General features: G+C 39.6%; 1 protein-coding gene across 1 annotated transcript in view; it reads left to right on the top strand.

The window, feature by feature from the left end:
• Positions 1-27226, top strand: part of fra10ac1 (FRA10A associated CGG repeat 1) — a 63444-nt gene extending 36218 nt beyond the window's left edge. Inside the window, exons 9-14 of the mRNA XM_034193145.1 lie at positions 20840-20953; positions 22738-22780; positions 22978-23108; positions 23226-23276; positions 25155-25239; positions 27054-27226. Coding sequence (XP_034049036.1) covers positions 20840-20953; positions 22738-22780; positions 22978-23108; positions 23226-23276; positions 25155-25239; positions 27054-27096 — 467 coding nt within the window. The 3' untranslated portion in view covers positions 27097-27226. The remainder of the gene's footprint in view (positions 1-20839; positions 20954-22737; positions 22781-22977; positions 23109-23225; positions 23277-25154; positions 25240-27053) is intronic.
• Positions 27227-27444: the final 218 nt, after the last annotated feature.

The following is a 27444-nucleotide window of genomic DNA, read 5'->3' as shown; positions in this document are numbered from 1 at the left end:
TACTTCCGACATTTCCTGTGACTGATTGTTTCTGGATGTCTCCTGCCAGAGGCTGACGCTGGGAACGAACCTGAGGGCCAATCAGAGGCTGACCATTGGCGTGGACCCGCACCGGCGGTGGAGGAGAAGTCGAGGTTAGAACTAACGTTCATTTAAAATCAGACCCAGTAAACTGCTGTAATAACCTTCAGTGTAATAACCTTCCCCCCCCCCCCCCCCCCCCCCCCCCCATCCGATACACTGCATCAGTATCAGTGCCCAAAAACCTCATTTCAGATGTAACTAATCCACATGAAATACTGCAAAATCCATGTTTCTCTTCTTGGCTTGGAGAGTAGTTTGTAGGTTAAAATATTCATATGTCTGGGCTCTACAAATACTAATAATGTCAAAATAAAATATGTGCTCATTAAGCAATCAGAGTAGAAATTCTGAGGTAAAAGTTGGCATTTTGGATGTAAACACTGATTTATACAGTGCGTGAAATGACCTTTCACAAAGGACGCTGAGCTAGTACAGTGCTCTGCAGTGGATACGTTTACATGGACATTAGTAATGCTTTGAAAATCTGAGAATGCTGTACTCGAGGCTCAAATCCCGAAACCAAGGCTTTGGAGCCCAAAAAGCCAAGGCTTTGACCACCAAGGCCAAAGACTGGACTCCCAAAGCCAAGGCTTGGAGCCCTAAAGGCCAAGGCTTTGACCACCAAGGCTAAAGCCTCGATTCCCAAAGTCAAGGCTTTGACTCACAAAAACCAATCCCAAGGCTTGAAACCTGAAGGCCAAGGCAGAATTAAAGGGAAAAACAAAAATGGAAATGGATCCTATATAGATGGAAGTTCACACTAAAAGAGACAAAAAAAATAATATGGACCTTTACATCCAAAGCATGATACATTTTAACTATAACTTCAAGAACAGCAGTTGATGTCAGTAAAATTAGTATTTTTGATTGTACAGGCTGGTTAGGGAACTAAACTGTATTTAAAAATTCAATATGCAGTGGTCCCTCGTTTATTGCTGGAGTTACGTTCTAAAAATAGCCCGCAATAGGCGAAATCCGCGAAGTAGTCGGCGTTAATTTTTACAATTATAGACGTTTAAGGCTGTAAAACTGCTCACTACACACTTTATACACTTTTCTCAAACAGGCATTAACATTTTCTCACTTTTCTCTCGTGTGTAAACACTCTCAAAGTTCAAACCTTAGTAGAAAAATAAGACCAACCTGTTTTCAGGCCCAAACATTTGTTTGAGAATAAAAATAGAATGTTTCCTATAAATAATTATGATGGCTTTTAGAACTAACAAATTTAATTTTAACGATCAACCTACGAGGTTGGACACTAAAAATTATTAATAGTGACTGACCAGTATTACGCAGTTCCTCTGATCGTGCCTCTTTGTTCTGGTGCCGCTCTGCTGTCGCGCCTTTTTCCACTGAGTCACACCTCGGTGAAGGTTTCTTTTTCCGAGTGAAGAACACAGTTATGGGTAGTTGTTGGTGCTCTTTTTTCTTTTGGGTGAGAAGATTCTTATAAACAGACACGCAGAACACAATGCGCGTGCTCTCCCTTCGCGGTGCCGCGACCGGCCTGCTTGATGAGGACGCAGAACACAATGGGCTGTAAAAAAAAAAAAAAGCAAAATTGGACTAAAAAATCCGCAAACACTGCGAGGCCGCGAAAGGTGAACCGCGTTATAGCAAGGGACCGCTGTACACTGAATTTTCTTGAGATGACCAAGACTCTGAACTTCCAAGACCCCAAGGCAGCCATCACTCATGGTGTCTGCCACTACCAAACCGTTTTGGGATTTAATTTTGGGGATATAGGGTCAGATGTGCATATCTCCAAACTGGAATGTTTACTGTAATATAAATGAATAGGGCTAAAACATTTGGTACATTGTATGAAACATGAACTAACATTGTTCTCATCTTTTCAGGAGGAGGAGTTTGGACGGAGTATTTCGAGGACATGTTCCTTTGACTTAGTTGGCAGTTGCTCTGACTGTGGTGTAACTACACCCCCTCTGCACACTTTAAAACATGTTGGTATTTATGTAAGTGTACTGTTTTTGTTCCATCACCTCTACAGAAATAAACAGGGTGGTCACGCAATACTTTGTCCACTGTCACCATCCTCAGTTCTTATTCCATCTTCCTCAAATTACAATGCTATATTTTTAATATTTAAAGTAATGTTAGTACATAATGTACCGGGAGGGAATTCCATATAGTAGTTCTAATTGCTGTGTGAGTAAAATACAGTGAAGTACTGAAATTATGCCCAGTTTTGTTTGATGAATATTATGGTAAAATGGACAAGAATGAGCTTGATGTGCAGCTGTAGAACACAGATTGTAGCGATCGTTTGGCTACTGCAGAAAAAGAAATAACATGAGGCCACTTTAACAACACAAGGTTACTCAGGAGATTATCAAAGTTAATCTGTGATACTTATGTCACCTCTTACTGATCTGCCTGTCTTGGTTACATGGTTACACTTCTCTGTTGTCATTCTGAATCCAACAGAGTAACTAAAGTAAACGAAGTAGAAAAGAACATTTGTGGGGAAATTGTTTTTGAGACAACACAATATTTATTTGATTTTATTTTTGTTATCTTGAGAAAATAAAACGTTGTTTTCCTGAGATAATAAAATTTTGTCCTGATTGAGAAACCTTGGTTTGTCAGTGCTGAAATGAAATTTTGTTCCCCCAAGATGATTCTTGATCAGGACAACACAGAACTTTTTCCCCAATGAGAGATAACTGAATAATTTGATCATTATCAAGAAAATGATGCATTGTTTTCCCAAGATAACCGATTTGTATTTGCTAATTTTTTTTTCTTGTGGCGTTATGTTTTTTACTTCACTGCTTGCGTGCGCTAAAATGTTAGCATTTTTCAATAAACAATAGTGCATCCTGTATACGGCATAAAATGTATTAAGTCAACCGAGCCAAATAAACAGTAGCATGTTGTTGGTTTATTTGTAGACATGACATAAAATTAAAACACATGCATGTATGTGCTCTGAGATGCTTGAATATCTGGCAAACCTAAAATCACGTGTGCACTTTCATAGCCGTCCCCACTCTTTCAGGGGGTACCAGAGATAATCAAACCCTGTGAAAGTCAACCTACCGTCTCTTTTTTTTTTTTTTTTTTTTTTTTTAACTTTCAACTTTTGAAGTAGAGCCGTTTGTAGACACATAAATCAACTGCAAATGAGAGCAATGAAAGGTCATGGTCATTAAGGGGTTGACAAGCTGAACTGTCTCCAAAAATGATAGATTGTAGTGCTCGTTCTTTGTCTCGACAAATCAAATATCTCATCAGGGATGCTGCATTTGCTGCAGCATCTATCGGGCACAAATGTGCTTAAATAACAAAACAAAACTGTTCCTCTCCTCTAACAGCAGGATGTTGACCAGCACAGTCAGACAACACCACAGGAAACGGAAACAATCCACTGATCTGCTTTTCCCAGAGGCTCATCCAGCTTTGGCTCCCTAAGATCTCAGCATGATATGACTAAAAGAAGCACCACCACCTCTGAGCTCAAGGTCGCTAAAGTTCATACTCTGTCACATCCTTCATGCAGCAAAATCCTGTATTAGAGACGAAAAAAATACTAAAAGTGGGGTAAAAACTCCAAACCGACTTACACCTTCATAAATTCCTTTATTTGCTTACACATAGTACATCGTCACATTCATACAGCAAGGGGGGCCGTCTTATTTGTCAGATGATTAAAATGATCGGTAATTATCAGTGAAAGTGACACTTTAAATAACGTGACACAAGTGACACCGATAAACCAGTTTCACTGAACGTCTCCAAGCAACAGGAAAAACTGTTTCCAGGTAGTCCCAAAACCGTGATGGGATTAGCGTCTTGATGCCTCATTGATGAGAAGAGATCACATTGCGTAAACAAAGGGTTAAGAGCGTCAGCTTGTCCTCAACAAGAAGGAAGCAGCTAAAATGGTTTCAGGAGCTGTCCGGTACTGTATGCGCCATCACAGAGGAGAAGGTTTGGTGCCGTCTGCAATATAAACTTGTGCATCATTTGTGCAGAGAAATGATGAAGATTTGGAAGCAAGAGTTAACCTCCTCTGTACAAGGTTATTTAAAATTAAAGCTGTGTCTCAGTCGCTGGACGACAATCGCATCAAATCCCATCAGATCTTACAGCGCGGTTACAGTGCTGTGAAAAGTTTTTGCCCCTTGAGCTTTGGTATGTAGATTTTTTTTTTACTTATTTCTTCAGGACATCAGATGTTTAAAAAAGAATTCAGGCTTCTTGTTATTAACATTTCTAAAATTCTGCCCTTTTAACTCACAGTGAAAACAAATCTTCACATGATGACATAAACTTTATAGAAATATTAAAGCCAAAAGAATGGAATGGTATGTGCCCCCCCAATCATTTACACCAATCATTAAGCGGAAACAGTATGGTACTGTTGAGTATATCGTCTGGAGTAGGTACTAAATAAAATAAAATAAAAAGCATGCAAGGAGATGGATGAGGTAAGCCATCAAGACACCCACAAAAACTCAAGTTGCAGGCTTTAAATGTACCATGGAGATGTGTAACTGGTATGCAACAGACAAAAGTTGCACGATGCTCACCTTTACCTCTTTCAGAGTCTGTCTTTGTGGCTTCCATCACTAGTCTTCCCACTTATTAATTTTTTGAGAACTGTCCACTACAGACAGAATAGCCATACAGTAGCATGGTGTTTGTACAGTAGTGTTCAGAATAATAGTAGTGCTATGTGACTAAAAAGATTAATCCAGGTTTTGAGTATATTTCTTATTGTTACATGGGAAACAAGGTACCAGTAGAGTCAGTAGATTCTCACAAATCCAACAAGACCAAGCATTCATGATATGCACACTCATAAGGCTATGAAAATTGGGCTATTAGTAAAAAAAAAAAAAGTAGAAAAGGGGTGTTCACAATATCGTAGTGTGGCATTCAGTCAGTGAGTTTGTCATTTTGTGGAACAAACAGATGTGAATCAGGTGTCCCCTATTAAAGGATGAAGCCAGCACCTGTTCAACATGCTTTTCTCTTTGAAAGCCTGAAGAAAATGGGACGTTCAAGACATTGTTCAGAAGAAACAGCGTAGTCTGATTAAAAAGTTGATTGAGAGGGGGAAAACCATATGCATCTACAATGATCTACAATGATCTCCAATGCTTTAAAATGGACATAAAACCAGAGACGCGTGGGAAGAGGAAAACGGAAAACAACCATCAAAATGGATAGAAGATAACCAGAATGGCAAAGGCTCACCCACTGATCAGCTTCCAGGATGATCAAAGACAGTCTGGAGTACCTGGTAAGTGCTGTGACAGTTAGAAGACGCCTGTGTGAAGCTAATTTATTTGCAAGAATCCCCCGCCAAAGTCCTGTTAATAAAAAAAAAGTGCAGAAGAGGTTACAATTTGCCAAATAACACATCAACTGGTCTAAAGAGAAATGGAGAAATATTTGTGGACTGATGAGAGTAAAATTGTTGTTTTTGGGTCCAAGGGCCACAGACAGTTTGTGAGACGACCCCCAAACTCTGAATTCAAGCCACAGTTCACAGTGAAGACAGTGAAGCATGGTGGTGCAAGCATCATGATATGGGCATGTTTCTCCTACTATGGTGTTGGGCCTATATATCGCATACCAGGTATCATGGATCAGTTTGGATATGTCAAAATACTTGAAGAGGTCATGTTGCCTTATGCTGAAGAGGACATGTCCTTGAAATGGTGTTTCAACAAGACAATGACCCCAAGCACACTAGTAAACAAACAAAATCTTGGTTCCAAACCAACAAAATTAAAGCCTCGCAGATGTAAAGAAATCATGAAAAACTGTGGTTACACAACTAAATACTAGTTTAGTGATTCACAGGATTGCTAAAAAAAAAAAATAAGTTTGAACATAGTAGTTTTGAGTTTGTAGTGTCAACAGCAGATGCTACTATTATTGTGAACACCTACTTTTCTACTTTTTTTTTTACTAATAGCCCAATTTCATAGCCTTAAGAGTGTGCATATCATGAATGCTTGGTCTTGTTGGATTTATGAGAATCTACTGAATCTACTGGTACCTTGTTTCCCATGTAACAATAAGAAATGGATTAATCTTTTTAGTCACATAGCACTACTATTATTCTGAACACTACTGTATTTCATAATGACTGATGTAAATGAAGTCCAACACACATTCGCTGCTTAGAAAATGTTCATGTATCCATCCCCTGACTTGTCTAAAGAAAATTGGCTGTGAAAGTGATGATTTAACTGTGTTATACTAAGTAGGCCACATGCTGGTAATTATGCACCCCATTGTCTTGGCATTGATATTTTTAATTTAATTTATTTCCGCCCGGTATGAAATACGGGGGGATATAACGTCTGCCTGTTTTCACTTGTTAGTACGATTATCTCAAGAACCAGTTGACCTATTTCATTCATATTTAGCATAACGGTGTAGTCAGGTGGTCCTCCGACACTTTGTATTCCTGATACTGATCATATGTCATTTATCACATATATCACATATCTGATACTGATATGTCACCTCTTAAAGACTCTTGCTTTTTTTAATTTGCGTTTTTTTTATAGATATTTGTTTTCACGGAGTTTAAAGGACATTTTTGAAATGATAAAAAAAAGCCCAGAATTTTTTTTTTTTTTTTTAAATGTGTAAAGTCTCGAGAAAGAAAAATCTTTCACAGCACTGTCTGTCTATTGTACTGTGTTTTGGATGTGTGTCTTGTACTCTTGCCTCCTCGTGAACAAAAACCCAAATGTAATGTCCTTCAGTTTGGATTATACAAGTTTCAAACGATTTACAATTGCTGTGTCATAAACTATATACATGTGAATCATACATATTGAAAATAAATCATTTTTGGTGAATCAACATGAAATTGCACCTTTCCCCTAAACACTGGTACAAACATATTTCCATATTCACATATTTTCCAGGTTTTGAATCAAACCTTACAATAGATTTTTTTTTTTTTGGTTCAGTTTGTGATTTTTCAAATGCTTCCTCTCAAGACTTCTCAACCCTATGACAGTTTAAGTACAAAATCTCCACATTCAAAAATATATGTATTTAGATATAGTGGATATTAAAATAAATATCCCAGATATCAGACTGCTGCTATGTACCTGTTAACTGAAAGCTGAGGCCATACGATGCATCCGGAAAGTATTCACTTCGCTTCAGTTTTCCACATTTTTTTTCTGTGACAGTCTTATTCCAAAATGGATGAAATAAAAATTTTTTCCCCTCAAAATTCTCACACAATACCCCATAATGACACTGTGAAAAATAGAGATTTTTTGCAAATTTATTAAAAAAAAAAATAAGAAATCATATGTACATAAGTATTCACAGCCTTTGCCATGAAGCTCAAAACTCAGGTGCATCCTGTTTCCACTGATCCTCGAGATGTTTCTACAGCTTAACTGGAGAACAGTTGATTGGATATGATTTGGAAAGGCACACACACCTGTCTACATATAAGGTCCCACAGTTGACAGTGGATGCCAGAGCACAAACCAGGCACAAAGTCAAAGGAATTGTCTGTTGACCTCTGAGCCGGGATTGTCTCGAAGCACAAATCTGGGGAAAGTTGAACAAAGACTGAACCCTTTGGTGTGAATGCCAGGTGTGATGTTTGGAGGAAACCAGGCACCATCCCTACACTGAAGTGTGGTGGTTGCAGCATCATGCTGTGGGGATGTTTTTCAGGAGCAGGAACTGGGAGACTAGTCAGGATTGAGGGAAAGATGAATGCTGCCATGTACAGAGACATCCTGGATGAAAACCTGCTCCAGAGCGCTCTTCACCAGGGCGATGGTTCATCTTTCAGCAGGACAATGACCCTAAGCACACAGCCAAGATATCAAAGGAGTGGCTTCAGGACAATTCTGTGAATGTCCTTGAGTGGCCCAGCCAGAGCACATACCTGAATCTGATTGGACATCTCTGGAGAGATCTAAGAATGGCTGTGCACCGAGCGCTCGCAATCCAACCTGATGGAGCTTGAGAGGTGCTGCAAAGAGGAATGGGCAAAACTGCCCAAAGATAAGCGCACCAAGCTTGTGGCATCATATTCAAGAAGACTTGAGGATGTAATTGCTGCCAAAGGTACATTAACAAAATATTGATCAAAGGGTGTGAATACTTATGTACTCGTACAAGCAATTTTTTAGTTTTCATTTTTTTTATAAATTAGCAAAAATTTAAAAAATAAAGTTTTTCATGCTGTCATTATGGGGTGTTGTGAGTAGAATTTAGAGGGAAAAATGAATTTACTCAATTTTGGAAAAAGGCTGTAACATAATATGTGAAAAAAGTGAAGTGCTGTGAATACTTTCCAGATGCACTGTGACGTTACACACTGCCTGGCTAATTTTCTTCAGCAACACACATTTCATCTCACCAAAGTCAATTACGGTAGAATGTCTTTTATTACATGTAATGTCATTTACAAAAATGTTATGTACAGTAGTTAGGAGGCTCAATTAAGTTTTCACCCCCTCTATCAACGTTTAGTGGGTCAAAGATTTCCATATACAGAGTTGACTTCCTATTGAAACAGTATGGAAGACTGCAGAAGAGCCCAGAAAAGGATGGAAATGCCTTTAGGTTAATTGGGCTACCATTGCCTTATTGCGATCATGAGAAAATAAATAATGACAAAAATAATAAGGAATCTGGTGGAAAACATTTGGTTCTCCACAGGTCAGGGTCTATCTTAGGAACCATCTCCAAAAATTCATATTACCTTCAGTAACTATACAACTAGATCAAAAATGGTTAGAGGACATTAAAAAAACAGGTATGCAGATAGAGTTATGTACATAGCCTTTAAAACACAATTTCACCATCAGGAAAATGTCAACTCATTTCCATAAAAATTAACCATTTTCTTATATACGAGGGTAGGCTGAAAAGTTCTAAGGCTCACTGTGATGCAGTTAATGCATTACTCCTTCATGGGGAGCCTTAGAACGTTTCAGCCTACCCTCGTATTAGCATGAAACCAGACAGTGTTGACCAGTCATGACCAAAATCAGATTATAAACCCAATGTAATTACCAATTTATTTCAAAATTAATAAGGCTGTCTTTAATATCTTGGAAAATTCACACATGGAGCAATCAAAAGGGCACACAGACCTCTGGTGATGTTGCTAATTAGTTGTACATTACAATAAAAATAATCTTGGGGCTGTACAGACTTTATATTTGAGTTCCACCATAAACCAAATGACCAGAGCTAACTTTTAAGACTCTTTGCACAACACTTTCATTCCCCTTCTCTCCAGAGCATATCTGCTGCACAGTCTGATCTGGCCAGTTAGCCTGTCCATCTCCACTGTAATCAAGGAAGGGCTCAAAGCTGGTCGTTATTACAACCCACATCCACCATTCCTACTGCACATCTCACTGTCGTCCTTACTGTATAAACAACTGACCCTCCAGGAATTGGCAATGGCATTATCTGGTATTGGAAATTTCTGGAGAGACTGACACATCCGCACCACCCTTACACATTCTGAATAAAGTAGTTATAACCTTTTAGCCCGATTCATGTTTAATATACAGGTACATTTGAAAAATACACCAAGCTGGACATATTGCATCAATAATACATCCACAATGAAAACTAAGTTTTTAGCATTATTTTGTTGCTGTTTTAAGGGTCCGTTGTATTATCAATTTTCAACTCTGGCACAGCTGCCCCTGTTCACTTTCATGAAGTACCGTTGTTGCATACTGAACGGTCTGCCCCTAAAAATTGGTCCGCCCTGTCTCCTCTGCGTATGCATCATTCTGGAGCTCAGCAGCTCATCTGCGACAGTTTCTTCCCCCAAATCAATCAAATAGATTGTGATTATTAACCACCAAATGACAAGGTAAAACCTCTTAAATCATTATAAAGTCAGTTTTACGCAGAAACGAGGGGAAACTATGTGACGCTTTGAAATAACCTACGTAAAGTGAACGCATCAGCTAGCAGCTCTTGTAGCTGTGGCGCTCTGATCTCTTCCTTTGTATTTTTTCATGAAATAATGCTGTATTTATGTGGAAATGATTGTTGTACAAAAGCTTCAGATGTCTGTCGCTGAGATAGATGATGACTGGAGTGCGGTTTGAAGCAGAAACGAGGTGATAATTGGTGAACTGCGGCTGATGCACAGAAATGATGCATGCGCCGTGAAGGCAGGGTGGACCGTTGTTTTAGGGGGGACCGTTCGGCCGGCGACACCAGTAAATAAGTTTATACTTCAAGCGATTAAAAAACAATACCACCAAATGTATGCAAACCTTTCACCCACTGAAAGCCCGGTATCAAAACGTTAACAGTCCAAATGTGTGTCTGAATCATTACTTCAAGAATAAAGTCATATGGGAGCAAAGTTAAATGACTTCACAAACCTAATGTTTGGTAACATGGAATGGGATGGAGTTGAGAAATCTTGAATTTGAGTGATTTTAACCAAGCTGTATGTAAATTTGTGGCCTCAGCTGTAAGACAGTATCATTCCTTGGTATATATGTAATATATATTTTTGATACTGTTGACCATAAAATTTTATTACAGAGATTAGAGCATGCCATAGGGATAAGGCACTGCGCTGCGGTGGTTTGAATCATATTTGTCTAATAGATTACAATTTGTTCATGTAAATGGGGAATCTTCTTCACAGCTAAAGTTAATTATGGAGTTCCACAAGGTTCTGTGCTAGGACCAATTTTCATTCACTTTATATATGCTTCCCTTAGGCAGATTATATAGACGGTATTGCTTAAATTTTCATTGTTACAGCTTACGAGCTGATACCCAGCTTTATCTATCCATGAAGCCAGAGGACACACACCAATTAGCTAAACTGCAGGATTGTCTTACAGACATAAAGACATGATGACCTCTAATTTCCTGCTTTTAAACTCAGATAAAACTGAAGTTATTGTACTTGGCCCCACAAATCTTAGAAACATGGTGTCTAACCAGATCCTTACTCTGGATGGCATTACCCTGACCTCTAGTAATACTGTGAGAAATCTTGGAGTCATTTTGATCAGGATAGGTCATTCAAAGCGCATATTAAACAAATATGTAGGACTGCTTTTTGCATTACGCAATATCTCTAAAATCAGAAAGGTCTGTCTCAGAGTGAAGTGCTGAGAAAAACTAATTCCATGCATTTATTTCCTCTAGCCTGGACTATTGTAATTCATTATTATCAGGTTGTCCTAAAAGTTCCCTAAAAAGCCCTTCAGTTAATTCAAAATGCTGCAGCTAGAGTAGCTGACGGGGACTAGAAGGAGAGAGCATATCTCACCCATATTGGCCTCTCTTCATTGGCTTCCTGTTAATTCTAGAATAGAATTTAAAAATTCTTCTTCTTACTTATAGGTTTTGAATATAGCAGGGTCCCATCTTATCTTAGGGACCATCGTAGTACCATATCACCCCAATAGAGCGCTTCGCTCTCAGACTGCAGGCTTACTTGTAGTTCCTAGGGTTTGTAAGAGTAGAATGGGAGGCAGAGCCTTCAGCTTTCAGGCTCCTCTCCTGTGGAACCAGCTCCCATTCAGATCAGGAGACAGACACCCTCTCTACTTTTAAGATTAGGCTTAAAACTTTCCTTTTTGCTAAAGCTTATAGTTAGGGCTGGATCAGGTGACCGAACCATCCCTTAGTTATGCTGCTATAGACGTAGACTGCTGGGGGGTTCCCATGATGCACTGTTTCTTTCTCTTTTTTGCTCTGTATGCACCACTCTGCATTTAATCATTAGTGATCGATCTCTGCTCCCCTCCACAGCATGTCTTTTTCCTGGTTCTCTCCCTCAGCCCCAACCAGTCCCAGCAGACTGCCCCTCCCTGAGCCTGGTTCTGCTGGAGGTTTCTTCCTGTTAAAAGGGAGTTTTTTCCTTCCCACTGTAGCCAAGTGCTTGCTCACAGGGGGTCGTTTTGACCGTTGGGGTTTACATCATTATTGTATGGCCTTGCCTTACAATATAAAGCGCCTTGGGGCAACTGTTTGTTGTGATTTGGCGCTATATAAAAAAAAATTGATTGATTGAATTGATTGATTGATGTATATATATATATGTATATATATATGTGTATGTATATATATATGTGTATGTATATATATGTATATTTATGTATGTGTGTATATATGTGTGTATGTATGTGTATATGTATATATATATGTGTATATGTATATATATGTATATATATATATATATATATATGTATATGTATGTATGTATGTATGTATATGTATGTATGTGTATACTCAACAAAAATATAAACGCAACACTTTTGGTTTTGCTCCCATTTTGTATGAGATGAACTCAAAGATCTAAAACTTTTTCCACATACACAATATCACCATTTCCCTCAAATATTGTTCACAAACCAGTCTAAATCTGTGATAGTGAACACTTCTCCTTTGCTGAGATAATCATCCCACCTGTAAGGTGTGCCATACCAAGATGCTGATTAGACACCATGATTAGTGCACAGGTGTGCCTTAGACTGTCCACAATAAAAGGCCACTCTGAAAGGTGCAGTTTTGTTTTATTGGGGGGGGGATACCATTCAGTATCTGGTGACCACCATTTGCCTCATACAGTGCAACACATCTCCTTCGCATAGAGTTGATCAGGTGTCAATTGTGGCCTGTGGAATGTTGGTCCACTCCTCTTCAATGGCTGTGCGAAGTTGCTGGATATTGGCAGGAACTGGTACACGCTGTCGTATACGCCGTCCGGTCATCCCAAACATGCTCAATGGTGACATTCCGGTGAGTATGCCGGCCATGCAAGAACTGGGCATTTTCAGCTTCCAAGATTGTGTACAGATCCTTGCAACATGGGGCCGTGCATTATCCTGCTGCAACATGAGGTGATGTTCTTGGATGTATGGCCAACAATGGGCCTCAGATCTCGTCACGGTATCTCTGTGCATTCAAAATGCCATCAATAAATGCACCTGTGTTCTTCGTCCATAACAGATTCCTGCCCATACCATAACCCCACCGCCACCATGGGCCACTCGATCCACAACATTGACATCAGAAAACTGCTCACCCACACGACGCCACACACACTGTCTGTCATCTGCCCTGAACAGTGTGAACTTCCGATTCGTGAAGAGAACACCTCTCCACGTGCCAAACGCAGAGAATGTGAGCATTTGCCACTCAGTCGGTTACAACGAGGAACTGGAGTCAGGTTTGAGACCCCGATGAGGACGAGCATGCAGGTGAGCTTCCCTGAGACGGTTTCTGACAGTTTTGTGCAGAAATTCTTTGGTTATGCAAACCAATTGTTTTCAGCAGCTGGCTGGTCTCAATGATCTTGGAGGTGAACATGCTGGATGTGGAGGTCCTGGGCTGGTGTGGTTACACGTGATCTGCGGTTGTGAGGCTGGTTGAATGTACTGCCAAATTCTCTGAAACGCCTTTGGAGACGGCTTATGGTAGAGAAATGAACATTCAATACCGAGCAACAGCTCTGGTTGACATTCCTGCTGTCAGCATGCCAATTGCACGCTCCCTCAAATCTTGCGACATCGTGGCATTGTGCTGTGTGATAAAACTGCACCTTTCAGAGTGGCCTTTTATTGTGGGCAGTCTAAGGCACACCTGTGCACTAATCATGGTGTCTAATCAGCATCTTGATATGGCACACCTGTGAGGTGGGATGGATTATCTCAGCAAAGGAGAAGTGCTCACTATCACAGATTTAGACTGGTTTGTGAACAATATTTGAGGGAAATGGTGATATTGTGTATGTGGAAAAAGTTTTAGATCTTTGAGTTCATCTCATACAAAATGGAGCAAAACCAAAAGTGTTGCGTTTATATTTTTGTTGAGTGTTTGTTATGTATATGTGTGTATGTATATGTGTGTATGTATATATATGTATGTATTATGTATATGTATATGTATATATATATATATATATATGTATGTATGTATGTGTGTATGTATATGTATATGTATGTATGTGTGTGTGTCTCAATATTGTAACAGTTATTCCGATAGTGGTTGAGTTTCCTCAGTAGTTTTGGCTGGTATTGTGACAGTTTAACATAGTGATTGCAACATAGGACAAACAGTAGATCTGTTTATGACAGTCTTCACCTGTTAAGTAGTGAACAAAGGAAGTCCTCCAGATTTCTGAGTGTTTAAACCTCATTTCCATCCCTCCTGGTCTGAGTCATTATTTAAGCCTGGTAGACGCTGCATTTTCACATCAACTTGGTTGGATCCAAATCATTATAAATTTTGTCTGAATTTCTAACCACTGTTGGTATTAGATGTCCTGTTTGATCAGCATCCCAGCGTTAATTTTTCTGCTGGAGCGAGTCACGATTTGGCTGTCGGACACTCGGGTGGGTTTTTGCCATGTCAGATATTTAGACCAACTGTACCGAGGTGCCTGAGTTCATCTGTGTGATGGGAGCTAGCACGAGTAACCCTAGTAAACCGCACAGCACCCTTGCTTTCAGTCCTTTCTGTACAGATAAGTTGTTAGAATGAAAGTGGAATTGTTAATGCAAAAACAAGTGGAGGTTCCGTTTAAACGTATAGATGAATGATCGCGTCACAGTGTACAGACTGCACGTGGAGGTGATGAAGGTGTTCACAATTACTATGATATCAGGGAATCTGGCAGTGACGGAAGGTTGATTCAGTGTGGGAACAACCAAACTGATATTTTAGTTGGTGTTTTGAATTTTTTTTAAAAGTTTTGTTGATGAATAACTCAAGCAGTGGATATAAAATACACCATTACCCCACTGCATTAGTCCAGTCAAATAATTTTATTCCCATCCTCGTCAAACATGTTCACTGTTTAACACCACCGACATTGGGAGGTTTGTGTGTGTGGTGTGTGTGTGTGTGTGTGTGTGTGTGTTGTGTGGGTGTGTGTGTGTGTGTGTTTGTGTGTGTGTGTGTGTGTGTGTGTGTTGTGTGTTTTGTGGACCTGGTTGACATTTTAAATGACTTTCTTGCTGATGAGGCCCATTTTAAAGAGTACAAACCTGGCTTTGCTCACATAGCAGGCATCATTTTAAGGTGGGAATGTGCTTAGTTTATCTTCACCATGGTGTGTAGTTAAGTAAAAAGTTATAGTTGCGCAGACTAGTGCAGCAAATCGTATTATTAGTGGGCTTTTTTTTATTTTTATGCACCTGCTCAACAAATTTGGAGGGCATTATGTGTTCACCCCATCTGCCCTGGTGTTTTATTTATTTAACCTTTATTTAACCAGGTTAGTCTCATTGAGATCGAGATCTCTTTTACAAGAGAGACCTGGACAATTTTTAAAGTTTCCAATCCACCTAACCTGCATGTCTTTGGATGTTGGAGGAAGCCGGAGCACCCATAAGGAACCCACGCAAACATGGGTAGAACATGCAAAGTCTGCACAGAAAGGCCACAGGTGGGAATCGATCCCATGACCTTTTTGCTGTGAGGCAACAGTGCTAACCACTAAGCCACCGTGCTGCCTGTTTGGCTGTAAACTTTTAGTTTCTGCACAGTTACTAATGAACACCTCATATGATTGAAACCATTTCTCAGTGACTGTATTGCGGAGGCTCGAGGAAGTTTTCTTTTCCAAAAATAGCAGTCATTTGTGATCCAATATGGGCATTATTGGCGGCATCTTGATTTTTGCTTGCCTGCATTAACTAACCAACACTGTGTTTGATTGAAATGATTTCTTGGTGGTGAATTGGGCGAGGCAACAGGAAGGTTCCTTTTGAAAATGGCAGTCAATTCTAAAGCACCAGTTGTTTCCTATAGAAATCATTTCCAGACTTTTTCATCACCTGTACTGCAAAACCATACACCTACTTAGCATACAAGCAGGGGCGTATGCATAGCTTTTTTTTTTCCTTTATTAACATTTTAGCGGTTCTACACGACTGAACTGCAGTGGTGCTCATGTGAGTACATATGTTTTGCAAGGCCCATTTTATCAAGCAGTGTTACTGTTGTTAAGTTTGTAGATGCGCTTCAGTATTGGCTGGTTGGTTGCCAGTCAGATCCCAGGTTGGTTCCTGTAAAGTGGTGAATGCAGTGACGCACAGCACCAGCGCGCTTTCCCCGACCTAACCCGTCTTTCAATTTCAGATTGGATTTTTCAGCAAGGTTTTTTATTTTGGTAAACTGTTGAATCAATTTTTGAGCAGACAGTATTTAAAAAACAAGCAAACAAAAGAAGCAAACATTTTTGAAAATTTGCTGACTCCACCCTTTTGTCTGGATCACCCCCCAGCATGTAATCCAGTTTAGGTTAGACTGAAGCTTTTTCATCCTTTTGAGAAAGTGTTTGATTAGCGGTCTGAGTAATCCTGCTCATCCCAGGAAACATGGGTGAAATCATTACCTGCTTGGCAGAGATGATAAAAAGTGAAAGAGCACCGCTCTCGTGACGTCATCCGGTGAGGGTTAATCATTGTGCCATCTGTGCTGTAGTGGATCCATCCTGATCTCAGGCAGATGCCCGGTGGCTTTAGCTTCCATTGACGTAAGACCGGAGTTTCCTCTCTTAACAGGTTTACTCAACCAACTTGATGTCAAATCTCCTCCGAAAGCACGTGAGGGGAGTCGATGCTCTACGCTGACGTCTTTCAACAATCTGCTTATTGTATTTGCAGTTGGTGACAAATGGGGGAGTGGAGAGGCTCATGACCATCGTCAATAAGTGAAGAATCATTTCTTCACCTTGATTTTTATGTGCTTTCTGGCATTTATTTCAACAGGGAGGTTGCCTAGTAACAGATTTCCATTTATCACTATCTGTTACATTGACACAGAGCAGCTTCACCGCAGCAAAGAGGGACTCATGACTTTGTTCAAGGACACAAAGCACAGACTTCTATTCACCTCTTCACACACCACAGCTACTCCATGCGCACACGCAGGGCACACATATGTGTAAGATGAAAACATCACGAGACAATGCCTGCGTGACTGTCATTAACATCTGTGATGATAGTGAAGTCAGGAGAGGACTCTCGGGTAGCAGAAATTATTTTGGCATCATGTTGGCTCAGAGGGTCAGAAGATGGCGTGATCCAAACCACACCCACATGTGTGAGACAAGGATCATCAAGGATTTAAAGGGACATGGTGATGTTTAAGTCACCTTTATTCCTTTCAAAGCTACAGTGTGTAGGATTTAGGAGTGTTTATTCACAGAATTGGAATATAGCGTTCATAATAGTCTGTGCATTAGTGTGTAATTACCTGCAACAAGATGATGTGTTTCTTAGAATGAGCCCTTCATATCTACCGTATTTCCAGAGCATACGTTGGACAGAGTATAAATTGTACCTTTTTTCCTGTATTATCAGCTCTTTAATTTGGGATTTTTGTCATATTCTTTTTATAATTGCCATATATTCTATTACTGGAGTTTTTGTTTCATACTTTCATTCCTGGAAAGTCACATATAAATAGTTATAATCTATTATTATATATAATGAATCGTTATTTATTTTTATTTTTGTATATGCCTTAACACTGGAGTATAAGTCACAGAACTCCCCCAAACTAGTTAAAAACAAAAACAAACCGCAACTTATAATCTGGAAAATACAATACATGGAAGCAGGCCCCCTGATGGAAGCCACCAACAGATTAGATTAGATTAGATAGAATTTTATTAATGCCTTGGGAAGACTCCCTCAGAGAAATTGAAGTTCCAGCAGCATTGTATAGCAGCACACAGGGTAAGAAGCACACAGTATAAAAAAAAGAAAGTTAAAAAAGGGATATACTTGCTTCATTTTCTTCTTTTTCTTTCTTTTTTTCTTCAACTTGCAAACATGTCTGAAAGTCTAGAAAAAAAAACAGAAGAAAAATGCATAGTTCTTCCTCTGTATGCGGTCTTCTGGTTACTAAAGCAGGCTACAAGTTTGAGAACGCTCATTTTTGTGAAATGGAGGATCATGCATTTTGTTGAGCATGAGCCTCCATCGCCAAAGGAAATGAAAAGTACAATGTTGGACAAAGGAACAGGTCCAGCATTAGATCTGACATAATGTTTCTTTGATTGCACTAGACTTGTATTTCTTTTGATATTTTCCTCAACAGTATCCTTTGTCAGCTCCTTCCAAGTCACATTTTCTCGATCCAGCACCTGTCTTTTTCAGCTGTTGTCATAGAATGCTGAGATAATGTGGCATGTGAAGGGAGCGTCTACCTCACAGATGAAGTGGCTTAAAGCCATAACCGAGCGCATCACCTAGCTTGAATGTTTACAGTGTAGATCTACGCTGGTAATGGAAAGCATTAGTTTTCCCTCACAGATTAAGGCATCGTTCTTGTCCTTTCATAAGAATGAACTGCTCTGACGCATTCACCCCCTCTGTTTTAATCTCGAGAACCCCAGACGCGGCCAGATCAGTGCCACCGTAAGCTCCTCTGGGGATAATAGGCCGGCTGTGCAGCTACTGTAGGGAGGCCTGAGGGGATAAAGAGAGGTGAAGAAAGGGAGATGACGAGGAGCGGAGGAGTGGGGAGGAACGTTGAAGGGGTGTGAAGGGGTTGTGAGGGCCGGATTGACATGGCCTAAATTACTCCAGAGCGTTTGAGATTGATTTTGTATGTTCTTCAGTCCTGAATATAGTCCTTGTATCTGCTTCATGTGCTTGAATTAATCCATTTGTCCTTTTGAAATTTGTTGAACTTGATTAACAGTGAGTCTTGCACTTAAGGATACATTAAAAATCATTATTAGAACAGAGAATTGGTTGGCCTTCACCAGTTCTAAGCAAGTTTAAAATATTACCTCTAGCATTTGTTACAATTGTAGCTAATTGATGTCTAAAACTAATGCGATTAATTATTATTGAATTTGTGTGTTTGGGAATGTGCAGTCGAGTACTTAAGTACAATAATTATGTAGTATAATAAGTATTTGGACTGTGCAGGGGTGGTGGCCAAGTGGTTAATGCGCTTGGCTTCAGTTCGGAAGGTTCTGGGTTCAAATCCCACCCCTGCCACATTTCTCCATGTAATGTGGAGTTGCGTCAGGAAGGGTATCCGGCGTAAAACCTGTGCCAAATCAACATGCAGATCCACCTTGGATTTGCTCTGGCGACCCCGAGTGCAAACAAGGGAGCAGCCGAAGGGACTTACTAATAAGTATTTGGACTGTGAGCCAGTTGTAATTTTACTTCTGGTCAGCACCACAGTAGTGCTGAAATGACTAAATTAAGATTCGATTGAAGTGTTGACTCATTTTTAATTCAAAGGTTCAACAAATCTATCACATTAACCATTAAGTAATTACTGCCATGTTTATGCACAGTCCATCTACTATCAGAGGCCAAATGTAATTAGATAAACTAGCATAATTATAACTATAATGATTATTGTTTATATTTGCTTGAAAATCCTTCACAGCCAATGACTACATGAAGTCAGAAGTTCATGGACATCACCAAATGTTGAGTTTTCTCCCTTGACATGCTTTACCCGATCTTTATTGCAGTCTCCTTTAGCTATTGCTTAGTTTTTTGTATTTCTGCCCTCAGTAAATTTGAAATCACGCTCTATTGGGTTGAGGACAGATGGATAACTTGACCATTGAGGAATATTCTGTTTGTTTTTCCGAGAGAAGCTCTTGTGTTGCTTTTGGCTGTATGATTTTGGTCATGATTCATCTGCACTATGAAGCACTGTCCTGTCAGTTTGGGAACATTTGGCTGCATCTGAGCAGGTGGTTTAGTCCTATACACTTCAGAATTAGTTATGCTGCCTCCATCAACTGTCAGATTATCAGTCAGCACCAGTAGCACAGTTTCTTTGGCAGCTGTACATGCCCATACCATAACGCTACCTCTGCTGTGTTCATCATGAGATGTTGGTTTCCTTCTCTATACTCCTGTTATTCTGGTACATGGTATTCGTAGTTTCATTTGTCAAAAAAAAAGTGATTCCAGAAGTGGGCAGGCTTTTTAGATGTTTCCTGCCAAAATCTAATCTGGACTTCTTGTTTCTGAGTGTTGCCAGTGGTTTCAGTGTTGCCAATGGTTTGCACATTGCTGTAAACCTTCTATTTACATTCATGAAGGTGTCTCTTAAGTGTAATATCTGATAATGATAAGCCTTCCTCCTCCAGAGTGTTCTTGCCTTGGTTAGATGTTGTGAGGGGTTTTTGCCATCAAGGAAAGAATTCTTTCGTCGTGTACTTTAGTTGTGTTCCGTGGTCTTCCAGGTCTTTTGGTGCATTACTTCTTTTTAAGAATGTACCACATTGTTGATTTGTCCACTCATAAAGTTTTTGCTATGTGGCTGATAAGTTGATTTTGTTTTTTAAACTTTATTATATCCTCTTTTATTTGCATTCACACCTCTTGGGGCCTCATATTGTGAGTTCCAATGAAGCAAAAATGCAAATTCAACACATGGTGTCAACTAAACTTTTTTATATGCTTAATTTGCCATGGAATAATGAGGGGAAATGCCATATCTGGCCATGAAATGTCTTATCAGTCCATTTTATATACTTGTAGCCTCTTAAAATGAAGAGCGTGTATATAAAATGGTTGTGATTCCTAAGTGGTTAAAGTGATGTTTTTGTTGATCCCCCATGTATCAAATTTGAAAGTCAAACACTAGTAGCACATCTCAGTTGTTTAATTTATTATCCACTGCATTGGTGTACAGAGGCAAAATTGCAAAAATTGTGTCACTGTCCAAATACTTACTCTGTGTGTACAATTGTATACAGCATACCTGTTTGATCTTATAGGTCAGTTCCAGTGTGGAAACAAGCGTTGTGAGATGAAGGAAGGCCTGAAGAGTTGGGAGGTGAATTTCGCCTATGTTGAACAAGGCGAGAAGAGGAACGCTTTGGTTAAACTAAGTAAGTTAAAAGACACTTTGCCTTCTCTCCACTCAGAAAAACATTGTGAGGTTTGCCGTGCAACTTTCATCTAAATCTCAGGTGTATTATAAAGGTCTTGTTATAATATTATTCCGGTCAAATACAGACATGGCTCCTCTTATCAGTTTATATTTATTGGAGTTAAATGGTTTGACATGTATAAAATTGAATCATGATCTGGCGGCCCTGAAAATTGAACTTGAGGTAAACTGAAACAGTGTTGAGATATGAATGGTCATGAGAAATTTTATGTTTCAGTGAATTCTTAAAGTAAATGTGGTTAGTGAGATCTCTGATGTGTCTTAAAATGTTTAAGTAGCAATGATCCCAATATAAGCACTATATATCAGTTGATTTGAAATTGATGATGCAGTAAGATATTAACCTTGAAACTACACTATGATATAACTAGTGAGTAACTAGGCCATGTCTTGTGTGGCTGCTTGTTGCTAAAATTGGTGAGCAAATGTTTTGCAATAAAGAGGAAAGAATTGTCCAAATAAAATTTGGCTAATGAAACACACAAACCTGAATTTCACAGAAACTTTCCATTAAAAAAAAAAAAAAAAATTATGCAAAAAGTTTTTGTTAGTGTGCCAGTGTCTTCAACCTTAGTATGGAGGTTAAAACCTCTCTTGTAGTGTGTCTTCGTGTGTTCTAAAATCATTCAGATTCAACCACTAATTCTTCCCAAATTCAGTTAGTTATCTCTTACAGAATTCTAAAATGGCTTACTTACTGTTTTAGAAACAAAAAGAAACAAACCTAATCAGGAGTGCTACAGGGTATTGTGCTTGGACCACTGTTTTTTTATTTGCCAGAATTACTGTATGTCACAAAGTATTCATCCAGATGCTTGCAGACAATACTATTATTTAATATGTGCATTGAGAAGACCAGTTCCTCAGTTTCCACAACAGTGGAATTTGGAGTTGATAGATTCAATAGCTCTAAAACAATGATGTTTAGGTGTGGTCCGTATCTCTTTGGTAATATGTCTATTTGGAGGATCCATGGGTTCTGTTGGAATGACTGTGTCAAATGAGATGTTACTTAGGGAGACATAAATGAGTGAGAGAACATCAGCTAACACTTTTGGCCATATGGCTTGCTTCTCTGGGTATCACCCAGTGCCTACATGTTGAGGACCCCAGCAGCCAAGGTGATGCCCATGTTTCGCTTGGCTGAGGCACGTAGTTGGCTACTATCGAGAAGTGGGGATTGACTGGTTGTCTGCCTGAGTGGTTCCATGGTGTGGTGGATGCAGCGATGCATAGCATCAGCACATGCTCCCAGACCTGAGCTGAATATTCATTTTGATCAAGGAGTATCTCAACATGAAGTTAGTCAGTCAGATTTGAACTGTGTAAAATATGTAGCATGAATTTGTAGTAGCAGTTTGGAAACTGCTCACAGTGTCTGCTAATTGTGATGACAAGTAAACTCATTTAGAAACCACGCTAAATGAATACAAATATGTTAAATACACTTTTTTGACTGTTCCAGGATGCTGTTTGCAACGGTTCATTGCAAAACCCATGCATATCATGAGGTACTTGTAAGGCTCATATTTTTAGTGTTCCCTTACAGACTCCATGCATCATTTTCACTGCACAAAACACTAAAAATATGTCTTTAAAAACCCCTTTATATTCATGAGCTGTGCTATAATGACGTTCCTATCTTAAGAAGGTTGCAGGTATCACTGAGTTGACTTGAATGATGTACCAGAATAAAACAATGCCATGCTGTTTGTGTTGCAGGAGTGTGCCCCGAATGCTCCTTCAAACTGAACTACCATCACAAGTAAGACACCACAGGTTCCACCTGTGAGAGTAAACCTTTATGCACCAAGAACTGTGAAACGAATTCAAACGTCCCCAGCCAACAGTCAGCTCGATTTCCATTTTCAGTGTGACTGAAAATGTCTGGTAACGTGTAGAGGAAAACCAGTGTTATATGTTGCTTTAATGTTTTGAATTAATGTGTAATTTTATTTTCAGGAGGAAGGAGGTGAAAGTAAAAGCAAAAAAGATAGGGCGTTCAGACAAAAACCGGGCTTCATCAGATAACAAGAAGAAAAGAAAGAGATCATCTTCACATTCCAAGAAGCACAAACATAAGAGAGGGCGAGGTAAAACCACAGTCTCCTGTTTCTTCTTGGCATGACTATTTTGCAGTTAATCTCTTTAAAGGCAAACAGCTTACTTTATAATTATCTTTTCTGCACTGTCTCTCCCCGTCTTTCCAGATCGGTCAGCCTCCTCCAGCAGCACAGAGGAGTTGCTGGACTCAGACAAAGGTATAGCCTCCTCTCAAACATGGATCCAAAAGTACCTCCCTTGTTTTGAATAGAGCATACATTCAAAAGCTTGCAATCAATTTCTTCAGGGTTTTGTATCCCTACGCTACATTTTGGAGTGAAAATCTAAATGCACAAATAAGCTGAGATGTGCCTCAGTGGTCAGCCTCAATTATGCAACAGTTTTAATGCAACACAACCGCTAATGTAGAATGAGAGTAATGAACAATTAGTGCACAATTAAAAATATAAATAACTTTAAATTTAAAACAGGGTGTGATTAAAGATTCTATTCTTATCAGAATTTGGCAGGCGCTTTACTGACTTTGCATCCATTGTGCCTGTTGTCGGTTTTCTCCATTTTCCGAATGGGGGAAATATAGATGTGGATTGTATGACGTCCAAAGTGGCGTCACTCTTCAACCTGGGTAGTTGTGCTATTGAGAATGAGATCCTCACACTGAAAAATTACATTGAGATCAAATCCAGAGCAACACCTGGCATGAATGTCCAATTCTGGAATCTAAAGCAGAATGGGAAGTACCCCAACCTCAGACAAACTGCACAGAATTTGATTGCACTTCATGTGTCAACATATTTGTGTGACTCTGCCTTTTCACATATGAAAATTATCAAGTCAAAATACAGATCCACCATGACTTGCGCCCTTTTTACGACTGGCATTCAGCTCCTACTGTCTGGCCTATGAGAGACTAGCTTCCTCTCAGTGGCCGAAGGCCCACTTAGGTAGGGAACAACCTTTCCAACTTGAATTAAGCATTGTATAATTTGGATTGTTTGTTGTTGTGTTGTTACAGGCCAGTCTGAGGTCTACTTGTGCTTGTTCTTTGCACCACACACATTTACTTCAATAATGTGTTATTATTGTTAAAACGTTATCTTCGTGCCAGAAAATTGTGTTATTATCTTGGTGCATAATAAATTTTGGCTACACTATGGCTTGGTAGATCTCAATACACTGTCAAAGTTTAAAAGTAGATTTTAGTTGAAAAAAGGTTGGGCACCCCTGGTTTAGCCAACAACTCAAAATCAATAAATACAGTTCAGTGTCAGGTGTGGGAACATACACCATTGCTGTGTCCACCACACCACAGGGTCTATATGGCAACTACCCAGGCAGGCAAACAACCGAACCATCCACACTTCTCAAACATACCATACTTTCTCGATTAAATTCCTTTTGAGTCAGTGAATTCTGTACGAGACCGTCCTTTGTGCGTGTACATGTGCGCTACAACAGTCCGTGCAAGTTCTGTACGTGCACTTGTATGTTGCTTGTCTTACAGTTGTCTGGTTAGTTTTCAAGTGGGGGAAAAAAATCATTTGGTTTGAGTCAGTGAATATTTCAAAATATCACGTTGTCTGCTGAGACACAAAAAAGACATGACAAAGGACGACAGACACTGACATAAAAAGGCGAATTTTAATAGCCAAGTGCTGGTTTTTCCACTGATTCTGCAGCTGGAGAAAGTCATTAGATGAAGCGTCTTCCTCTGGCAGCCAGAGGATGAATGCTCAGCTCCCCGAGCCGTCATTAGTCTCTGCTTGATTGAATCTGTGACTGGGGAAAATACAGGGGCACTGCTCTGGAACCATAAATTACCCACCAAAATGTGTTTCTGAATAAATATGCGGAGACACAGAACATTTGCATAACTATGTTGCATCTCTTTTGTAATCTGAATAACCACTTTTTTCTCTTTCTTTCTTCTTCTTTTTTTTTGTTGATTGATTGTTTTGATACGTATCTGAACAGATCGGTTGCTGTGCTCAGCAAACACTGACTAGTAAGATTTGTTGCACGGTATACTTCCGACATTTCCTGTGACTGATTGTTTTCTGGATGTCTCCTGCCAGAGGCTGACGCTGGGAACGAACCTGAGGGCCAATCAGAGGCTGACCATTGGCGTGGACCCGCACCGGCGGTGGAGGAGAAGTCGAGGTTAGAACTAACGTTCATTTAAAATCAGACCCAGTAAACTGCTGTAATAACCTTCAGTGTAATAACCTTCCCCCCCCCCCCCCCCCCCCCCCCCCCCCCCCATCCGATACACTGCATCAGTATCAGTGCCCAAAACCTCATTTCAGATGTAACTAATCCACATGAAATACTGCAAAATCCATGTTTCTCTTCTTGGCTTGGAGAGTAGTTTGTAGGTTAAAATATTCATATGTCTGGGCTCTACAAATACTAATAATGTCAAAATAAAATATGTGCTCATTAAGCAATCAGAGTAGAAATTCTGAGGTAAAAGTTGGCATTTTGGATGTAAACACTGATTTATACAGTGCGTGAAATGACCTTTCACAAAGGACGCTGAGCTAGTACAGTGCTCTGCAGTGGATACGTTTACATGGACATTAGTAATGCTTTGAAAATCTGAGAATGCTGTACTCGAGGCTCAAATCCCGAAACCAAGGCTTTGGAGCCCAAAAAGCCAAGGCTTTGACCACCAAGGCCAAAGACTGGACTCCCAAAGCCAAGGCTTGGAGCCCTAAAGGCCAAGGCTTTGACCACCAAGGCTAAAGCCTCGATTCCCAAAGTCAAGGCTTTGACTCACAAAACCAATCCCAAGGCTTGAAACCTGAAGGCCAAGGCAGAATTAAAGGGAAAAACAAAAATGGAAATGGATCCTATATAGATGGAAGTTCACACTAAAAGAGACAAAAAAAATAATATGGACCTTTACATCCAAAGCATGATACATTTTAACTATAACTTCAAGAACAGCAGTTGATGTCAGTAAAATTAGTATTTTTGATTGTACAGGCTGGTTAGGGAACTAAACTGTATTTAAAAATTCAATATGCAGTGGTCCCTCGTTTATTGCTGGAGTTACGTTCTAAAAATAGCCCGCAATAGGCGAAATCCGCGAAGTAGTCGGCGTTAATTTTTACAATTATAGACGTTTAAGGCTGTAAAACTGCTCACTACACACTTTATACACTTTTCTCAAACAGGCATTAACATTTTCTCACTTTTCTCTCGTGTGTAAACACTCTCAAAGTTCAAACCTTAGTAGAAAAATAAGACCAACCTGTTTTCAGGCCCAAACATTTGTTTGAGAAATAAAAATAGAATGTTTTCCTATAAATAATTATGATGGCTTTTAGAACTAACAAATTTAATTTTAACGATCAACCTACGAGGTTGGACACTAAAAATTATTAATAGTGACTGACCAGTATTACGCAGTTCCTCTGATCGTGCCTCTTTGTTCTGGTGCCGCTCTGCTGTCGCGCCTTTTTCCACTGAGTCACACCTCGGTGAAGGTTTCTTTTTCCGAGTGAAGAACACAGTTATGGGTAGTTGTTGGTGCTCTTTTTTCTTTTGGGTGAGAAGATTCTTATAAACAGACACGCAGAACACAATGCGCGTGCTCTCCCTTCGCGGTGCCGCGACCGGCCTGCTTGATGAGGACGCAGAACACAATGGGCTGTAAAAAAAAAAAAAAGCAAAATTGGACTAAAAAAATCCGCAAAACTGCGAGGCCGCGAAAGGTGAACCGCGTTATAGCAAGGGACCGCTGTACACTGAATTTTCTTGAGATGACCAAGACTCTGAACTTCCAAGACCCCAAGGCAGCCATCACTCATGGTGTCTGCCACTACCAAACGTTTTGGGATTAATTTTGGGATATAGGGTCAGATGTGCATATCTCCAAACTGGAATGTTTACTGTAATATAAATGAATAGGGCTAAAACATTTGGTACATTGTATGGAACATGAACTAACATTTTTCTCATCTTTTCAGGGAGGAGGAGTTTGACGAGTATTTCGAGGACATGTTCCTTTGACTTAGTTGGCAGTTGCTCTGACTGTGGTGTAACTACACCCCCTCTGCACACTTTAAACATGTTGGTATTTATGTAAGTGTACTGTTTTTGTTCCATCACCTCTACAGAAATAAACAGGGTGGTCACGCAATACTTTGTCCACTGTCACCATCTCAGTTCTTATTCCATCTTCTCAAATTACAATGCTATATTTTTAATATTTAAAGTAATGTTAGTACATAATGTACCGGGAGGGAATTCCATATAGTAGTTCTAATTGCTGTGTGAGTAAAAATACAGTGAAGTACTGAAATTATGCCAGTTTTGTTTGATGAAATATTATGGTAAAATGGACAAGAATGAGCTTGA

The sequence above is a fragment of the Thalassophryne amazonica genome, chromosome 18, assembly GCF_902500255.1.
Source record: "Thalassophryne amazonica chromosome 18, fThaAma1.1, whole genome shotgun sequence".
Taxonomy (NCBI): Eukaryota; Metazoa; Chordata; class Actinopteri; order Batrachoidiformes; family Batrachoididae; genus Thalassophryne; species Thalassophryne amazonica.
The sequence above is the reverse complement of the archived record's forward strand: the minus strand, read 5'-3'. Positions and strand labels throughout refer to the sequence as shown.